This window comes from Arachis duranensis, chromosome 1 (assembly GCF_000817695.3).
Source record: "Arachis duranensis cultivar V14167 chromosome 1, aradu.V14167.gnm2.J7QH, whole genome shotgun sequence".
NCBI lineage: Eukaryota > Viridiplantae > Streptophyta > Magnoliopsida > Fabales > Fabaceae > Arachis > Arachis duranensis.
The window spans coordinates 1,626,405-1,634,872 of record NC_029772.3 but is presented as its reverse complement, the minus strand read 5'-3'; the positions used below and the strand labels follow the sequence as shown (position 1 = coordinate 1,634,872).

Here is an 8,468-nt window from a genome sequence, read left to right as displayed (position 1 = left end):
ACTCAAAAGTCTCAAATAGACGCTCTACCTTCCTCTTTCTTTTGCCCTCAATATTCCTTTTGACTATAAATTCTCTCTCTCTCTCGACACACAAAAACATGTATTCATCTCTTGTAACGCCTTTATTATAGCGGAAGATGCCATGGGCAACCTCATAGCCAGAAATAGAAACAGTAGTGCTCGAATTTCAAGAAACAATACCAAAGGAAGTGGTGGAAGAAATAATAGTAATAATAATTCTTCAGCCATTGACAATAGACCTTTATCGTTATCACAATTAAGGCCACCGCGACGGTTAGCTCCACCACAGTATCCTTCGCTGCCGCTGCCTTTACTGCAACCGCAACAAGCACAATCCATGTCTAGGGCACAAAATAAGTCAGGACAGGAGGGATCAGCAGCCATGGGAAAGAAGGATGCAGCAAAGAAATATGCTTTGATTAAGGATAATTTCACTTCTCTTGAACAGGTTTTGCTCCTTTGTCTTTATTCCTTCTCATTAACATGTTTAGTGTAGGTTCGATTAGGGGAAAAATTACACATTTGCCTAATCAAAATATACTCTTATTAGTGTATTTTTTTGTTATTTCCGTTTAATCTATATGCATATTGTGAAAACAAAATTCAAGAATTGGATTTATGGATAAAAATATATATAAAACTAATTTAATTTATGAATGTCTCCCTATTGCTATATCACATTCATCCTTAGAAATAGTTAGAATATGTACGAATTTCTCTGTTTTTCCAAGCTTTTTGTGCTGATGATTCTCTTGTTAGTTCATTCTCACCTATCATATGTTTTGGTTCATATGTCTCTTTCTTTTTCATCTTCTGATTTTGAAATGCGACAATGAGATATTTTTTAGTTAACTCCTAGTCTGGGATATTTTTTGAGATAATTTGAATAGTATAAAATGTTGGAAAATAGATGACCAAGTCAAATTGCAGTTTTATGTGGTAGATTTTTTTTGGGTGACTTATGTGGTAGAAATTTAGTAGCTCAATAAAGTCAACTTAAATTTTTCCAAAAAAAATTAATAAAATTGAAGTATGATTTTTTTATGTATTTTATTTAATATAATTGAAAAGTTCAAAATCTTATAAATATTTTAATTTTTTTAATATCCACCTACTTTTTGTTACCAAGGTAAAGATATTAATCCTATGTTTGAGAATTAAATTAATTTTATAACTATTTCTTGATATAACCATTAATTAAGTATTATATATAGTTAATTTATGTTTAATTTATCTTGCGGTTTTTTACATAAGTAAAATAAAAAATTTGTCAGAGGCTAACATGTCTTTCACATCTTTCAAAGTTATTATATTAAAAACTCACGACTTTTGAAGTAAACAAGATTTTAAATTTGGCTCTTGCTTTTAAATTTCAAATTTTATCTCTTGAAGTTAAAAGTATACTAAATTGTGAAAGGGAGACAGGTGAACTTAAATTCTAAATTTTGGCAGAAACTTACTTTTTTGTGTTTCTAAGTATCTTTCTTGGTCTTTGTTAGAATCATTCAATATTTATTAGCATGATATCTAGTTTGAATAAGTATATTTGTTTTTCGGAATTAGAATTTTTTTTTTTTGGGAAAAATTAGGATTTTCTTAATCCATTTTGAATCTCAACAAAATGTTGGATTCTATTTAACTAGCAAGTCTTTTCCTTGTAGACCGATAATCCAAAATTAGATATTTTTTAAAAATTTTCTTGTCAATTGTATTATTTCTCCCCCTAGTGCTCTTGTTATTGTAAAAAATAAAGATTCAGTTAAAGAATCTTTTAAAGATATTGAGAGAGTAAAAGTAAAAAAATTCAAGAACTTGTATTTAATTAATGCGCTTAGCAAAGAATGTAGTTTTGTTTGGAATTATTTCAACAACCATGTCATACAAATATTATGTCTTATCATCAATTATATTTTATTTTATATAATCAATTTGTTTATAAAAAAATATTTTTTTATTTTTTTGCATTCTATTCATATGTTTGCATATATTAATATTATTTTCATTCTTTAAATGTTTGTGACGTAAATTGATATTTTTAATCTTTACTTAAAATATTTTTTAATTTCATACTTATCTTATCATCAATTATATTTTATTTTATATAATCAATTTGTTTATAAAAAATATTTTTTATTTATTTGCATTCTATTTATATGTTTGCATATATTAATGTTATTTTTATTTTTTAGATGTTTGTGACATAAATTGATATTTTTTAAGCTTTACTTAAAATATTTTTTTAATTTTATACTATTCGTTATAGTAATGTGTTTTGCATTCATCAATCCTTAGAATTCTAATTTCCTACCTTTTGTGTTTTTTTTGTAAATAATTAAAAAAATGAATGAATGAGAATGAAAAACATATAAAAATGTTATATTAAATTTAAGAAATTTTTTATAATTAATATAAGATATTAAAAAATAAAGAGTAGTAAGAGTCTTAATATGTATACGTTGTAGAATTTGAATATTTGTAACTTAAATTTTTTATAATATCGTTGTTATTATGACACTTTTGATGTATATTTATTATATTTCATTAGTATTTGATGTTTCAATTGAATAATAATAAATAAGAGTTTTTTGTTTTAATTTTTTAAAAATATTTTATTAAATAGTGATTGGTTGATTTTAATTTTTTGTCAAATTATTAGAATTGCTGATGTGGCATCATTAACAAAAAAAAAAAGATAACTTAAATTCATTATAGAAAAAGTTGGTATCAGCTTTTATATATTATAAATAGATAGATTGCTTGTACCTTTATACATATGAGAATGAACCAATATTTATGTTCTTCCATTCTATCAAGCTTCAACCATATTCTATCATGCATCGTGCATCGTGCATCATCCCCCATTAATAATGCTGCTTTTTCCAAATAATGCTTCGTGAAAAATGTTTAATGAAACCAGAAAGCATATACATTTTTAGATAAATATATATTATTGGATTATTTTGATGTATAACACAATCCATAATTTAATAATAATTATTTTTATCATCACCAAGATATAATGCTCTCCAGCTTTCGGGTGTGTTTGTAACTTGAACTTTTATTTTTCCTTAATGTGAGTTTGGTTGAAAATAGATATATATTATCTACGGCTCATAAATCATAAATTCGTTAACTAAAGGTTTTGGGTTGAAATTTGGTTTTAACCTTATTCATTAGTTCAAATTTTGTAATATAGACTTTTAAAAAAATAAATAAATAAAATAAAGTTTCTAATATATCATTTGTGTTCAATGAATCTCGCATCAAATAAAGTTTCTCAATTACCCGATTACTTATACAGGTTACAACTGCCTTAAGGAAAGAAGGTCTAGAATCATCAAATCTCATCCTTGGAATTGATTTCACAAAAAGCAATGAATGGACTGGTAGGTTGTAGCACGTAGATTTGGATCCTCTCATGTTCATATATTCACGATTGATTCAATTACTATATATAGTAAAATAGAAGTAAGCCAAAAGAATAAATAATAAGTAATAGAAAAAGATTCATGAGGATATGTGTTATTTTAAACCTTGAGAGAATCCTACGGTTTCTGACATGAGAAAATAAAATATGGGTTTTAAACAGTTTGATTTTAAGTGTTGGGTTATTAAGTTATTATGAAGCCAATGCAACCATGTTGTTATTGAAGGCAGAATGTCATTCAACAATAGAAGCCTGCATGCCATTGGAGAGACATCAAACCCCTATGAGAAGGCCATCTCTATTGTTGGCAAGACTTTGGCTCCCTTTGATGATGATAACTTGATTCCATGTTTTGGCTTTGGTGATGGTAAGTCCTAAATTGACAAGTTTAATCAATTTGACATCTTGTTCAATTTTACTTATTTATTGTGCAGCAACAACCCATAATCAAGAAGTGTTTAGCTTTCACAGTGATCATACACCTTGTCATGGTTTTGAGGAAGTTCTTGCGTGCTACCAAAAGATAGTTCCAAACTTGAAACTTTCAGGTTATTTTCATATGTAGCTTTTTTTAAGCGTGTCTCAGGATAAAAAACAAGACCAAAAAGTTGTCTATATCCTTGTCTCCACTGTCCTTGGTATTTGTCTCATTCTCTAAATAGGTTTGTATTTTCCCGTTTTTCTAGAGACAATTACCAAATGCCAAACGAGGCCTTAGTTCAGAAATGATTTGGTTTTTGTTTGCAGGACCAACTTCTTATGCTCCTGTGATCGAGGCTGCAATAGACATTGTTGAGAAAAATCACGGCCAATTTCATGTGTTGGTTATCATTGCAGATGGGCAGGTACATAGTTAATGCTACCTCATTATGTCTCTAATCTTATTCATATGAGTTTGTTTGATTTGTAAGGTTACTAGGAGTGTCAACACTGAAGATGGAGAACTGAGTCCTCAAGAACAGAAGACAATCAAAGCTATAGTTGATGCAAGGTACACATAGATAATCTTACACCATTCCTATTAATGCTTATACCATTTTGTTGTTTCCAATCTTTTTAATTTCTGATATCAGTGAATACCCCCTTGCAATTATTCTGGTTGGGGTTGGTGATGGTCCATGGGAAGACATGCAGAAGTTTGATGACAAGATACCGGCGCGTGGTTTCGACAATTTTCAGGTATAGAACTTACTTGCAGCTGAAAGTCTACATTCTTTGCCAGCACTCTGTTGCAATGAAAATATCCTACTTACCCTTTTATGCAGTTTGTTAACTTCACTGCCATAATGTCTAAAAATATTGGCCCCTCTGAGAAAGAAGCAGCTTTTGCTCTAGCTGCTCTCATGGAGATCCCTTTCCAATACAAAGCAACCCTTGAATTTGGAATACTTGGGTATGATCCTTGTGACTGGTACTTGAGTCTATATTTTTTAGATCTATGTTTGTTTAACTGAATTTTGGAGTTTGGACAACAGACGTGTAACAGGAAGAGCGAAGAAAATAGTTCCAAAGCCTCCTCCAGTTCCTTATTCCCGGCATGTAATGAGCAATGCACAAGCATCACCAGCAGATGATCGAAACCAAACGGTATTTCTAAAGAATCATGTCTCCAAATACATGAACACATAGCAGGGTCTTCTCTTGTATCATCAAATATTGCATGCTCTATTATTTATGCAACCAATTGAATTTTGTAGGCCTGCCCTGTATGTCTCACCAATGCAAAGGAACTGGCTTTTGGATGTGGCCACATGGTGAGCCTCATTAAATCCCTAACTCTTTTTTCATCAGGCTCTATTTCATATTTTTCTCATGATATAACTTGTTAAAAGTATGAGATAAATATAGAGACAGGCAAAATATTCTGTCATTATGAGACAAAATGACTTGATTTCAAACAACCTATTTTGTCTCTTTATATTGTCTTTATACATTTTATCCTGAGATACATGCCAAACACAACATTAAGCTAGCGTTTGGTGGAGAGACAGAGACTGAAAGACTGAGACTGAGCGACAGAGACTAAGAGATAGAGACAGAAATAAATCTCAGTATTCTGTTTGGTGCTAAGTGGGAGACAGAAATTAAAACAAGAATGAAACTCTAATTTAATTTGTACAAAAGGTAAAATTGGAATTAATTAATTGGAATGAGAGTATTTTAGGTATAAAATGTTATTAAAGTTTCAGTCTCTGTCTCTAAAAATTTCAGTCCCATGTGTCCTCATTTTTTGGAGGTACTGAAATACTGAAATTTTAATCCCAGAGAGAGAAATTTTAGTACTAGTCTCTGTCCCAATACCTTAAAACAAAGACTACCTAAGAAATGTTTGGTTACAGATAAAAACGACATCTTAAAGTTATTTATTAATAGTGGTTTTTAACTTCTAAGTTCTAACTATATATATATATATTGGGGGAGCAGACTTGCAGAGATTGTGCATCAAGATTAAGTAATTGTCCCATATGCCGTGAGAGGATCACTAGTCGTCTCAGGGTATTCACTGGCTGATTAGTAGAATGATGATGGTGTGGCTTATTAGGTTCGTAGGAAATGTACTTATTTGTTGTAACATGATACCTTGTTATCTCTTCAAGGATGGTTTCAGTGTGCTGAAATGTGGATGTGCAAAATTCTAATTTGTTCGTGTTTTTGCCGCCTCAGTAGTAGTTCATTTCAATTGGAATCCTCACCCATTCCTAATAAGTTTTATCAATCTAATTGTTAAATTGAGATGTTTAATGGCATATGGTCATGGTTCTGGCATATGGATGTTTAATGGAACGTTGCTTAGTCTAGTTTGGTCATGTGTAATCACTTAACTTTTAACGTGTCATGACAAATGCTAATCTAATCGTCGAATATTACTCATTGGTCAATCTATTAAGATTTTATACTCTGAATTTAGTTATATAGTATTGAGCTTGTCGCATTCGTCCTTAGTAAATTTATGTAATGTTATGCGTTTGCGTGAGTAAAACAGATATATACACCGTAAATATATATAAGCATGAAATTAAACAAAGTATATTATACGAGAGACGCTGCCGTAAAGACGCAAAAAACGCCTTTTTTTTTTAAGATATTTTTTAATAATTAAAATTTAACACATATAATCACTTAAATTATGTTATTTTTATTAAAATTAGGTCACACAAATTAATTTGACCGAAAAATAGTGAATCAAATTTTAATTCCGTCTAAATTAATATTATTTTTTATAAAAAATGACTACAATACTCCTATTATATAAATTGGATATTTTAGTTGTATTTTATAATAGAGATATTGTAATAATTTTTATAAAAAATATTAATTTATACCGGTTTAAAATTTAATTTATTAATGTTTTGTTAAACTGATTTATCCAGTCTAATTTTAATAAAAATAATATAATTTAATTGATTATATGTGTTAAATTTTGATTTTTAAAAAACATCTTTAAAAAAGATGTTTTTGATATCTTTATCTAAGTGACTCCCTTTATTTAATTATATCTACAAAAATGAGCTGTGTTTTGATAAAAATGCTTGATTGCTAAAGTTTTATTAACTTTGCTAAAAGAACACATTAAATTTTTAAATTACCTCTACTATAATAATCGTTAACCTCTTAAAACCCTCACACAACTTCATTAACAATAATGAAAACTACCGTCACTCCGTAACCTTCTTCATCACCCTAAACTACTTTTCACACTCTTCCAAACTCATGACAAACAAAAACGCCCACTATGAGGAAGGAAATGCAAGTTTCGTATTTAAATAATCGTGAACTAAAAGTGAGAATTTTTTGGTTGAGAATAGAAGATGGTGATGAATAATTGCTTGAAGAAAAGCATGAGCTGTATAAACAGAATAATAAAACAAAAGAAAATGAAAATGAAGTGAAATCCAAACACGCGAGTTAATATTTAGATTGGCATTGAAATTAGGCTAATTTTATTTTATATGGGTTAAATATATGTGTAATATGTTATTATTGAACAATTTGTTTGAAGAGAGAAAATAAATAATAAATTGGAGAATTTAATTTGTACTCTTAAATTTTTTTATTTTTTAAAACAAAAATTAAAAATTTCGATTTCAATATTAAAAATTTTTTAATTTTCAAAAATATAAATTATATTGTCATTTTGTTAGAAACTAATTTATTAATGGAGTAAAAATTAGTAAAATTTAATTATATTGGTATATGATATGTTATTCACATATGTAGATGTGTCATGATCAGTCACCTGCAAAATGCAAGTAATATTTTAGGTGAAACAAAAAAAAATAAACATGTAACTACAAAACACAAGTTGCGTTTGGCATAGAGGGACAATCACGTATCGAAACGTGTCCTATGTCCCCTGCATACAGATAGGATCAGCCGGGTTGACCACCTTAAAGCTTCCTAAACACAGGCTGCGATTGGCAAGCGGCAGAGGCAAATCGCAGATTGCGATTGGCAAGAACATCGCTGCATGGACAATACGTGTTGGAAGAGAATGCTGAACTGAGTCTTTAAAATGCAAAACGCAAGTTGGGAGGAAAGAACCAAAAATTTGATTTCATTGAGGGTTTGTTAAAGTGACATTGTAGGAGTATTTTGCATTGTAGGGTACAAGGATTTAGGGTTTTAGCGAAGGAGAAAGAAGAATAAAAGAAGGTTTAGGGTTTTAGTGAGGGAGGAAGAAGAATAGAAAAAGGATAGTTTTATTGAGTGAAAAGTGAAATTAAGAGAAAAAAATGGTTCATGATTTTACATTACCTCAAGAACATATTATTGAATATTTAGATCATTTTTAATGGGTAAGTATTTTTTTAATTTTATAATGAATAAATTTATTTATTTATATTTTATTTATTTATATTTTAACTGTTAATTTTATTGTTAATTTCATTATTATTGTTGTTGTTATATGAGTAATTATTATTATGATTAAGTGACCCAAAAAAAATTATTATTATAATTAGTATATTGTTAATTTTTTATAATATTATTTATGATAACTAATAATTTATTATTAATAATA

General features: G+C 28.8%; 1 protein-coding gene across 2 annotated transcripts; it reads left to right on the top strand.

The window, feature by feature from the left end:
- Positions 1–6,094, top strand: LOC107478657 (E3 ubiquitin-protein ligase RGLG4). Of its 2 annotated transcripts, none has more exons than XM_052252482.1 (11): positions 1–469; positions 3,323–3,411; positions 3,679–3,815; positions 3,883–3,996; positions 4,196–4,293; positions 4,360–4,439; positions 4,522–4,627; positions 4,714–4,841; positions 4,924–5,035; positions 5,146–5,202; positions 5,873–6,094. In XM_052252482.1, the coding sequence occupies exons 1-11, from the start codon at positions 143–145 to the stop codon at positions 5,957–5,959; spliced, it is 1,335 nt and encodes a 444-aa protein (XP_052108442.1). In that variant the 5' UTR covers positions 1–142; the 3' UTR covers positions 5,960–6,094. The 2 variants fall into 2 exon arrangements, with proteins under 2 accessions (XP_052108442.1, XP_015954308.1); XM_016098822.3 differs by having other exon boundaries at positions 4–469; positions 3,323–3,407; positions 3,675–3,815.
- The last annotated feature ends 2,374 nt before the right edge of the window (positions 6,095–8,468 follow it).

Coding starts and splice junctions, on each gene's coding strand:
- LOC107478657 (XM_052252482.1), top strand. CDS start 143: ATGGGCAACCTCATAGCCAGAAATAGAAACAGTAGTGCTCGAATTTCA. Junction 3,412..3,678: donor AGCAATGAATGGACTGGTAG/GTTGTAGCACGT, acceptor TATTGAAGGCAG/AATGTCATTCAACAATAGAA. Junction 4,440..4,521: donor AAAGCTATAGTTGATGCAAG/GTACACATAGAT, acceptor TTCTGATATCAG/TGAATACCCCCTTGCAATTA.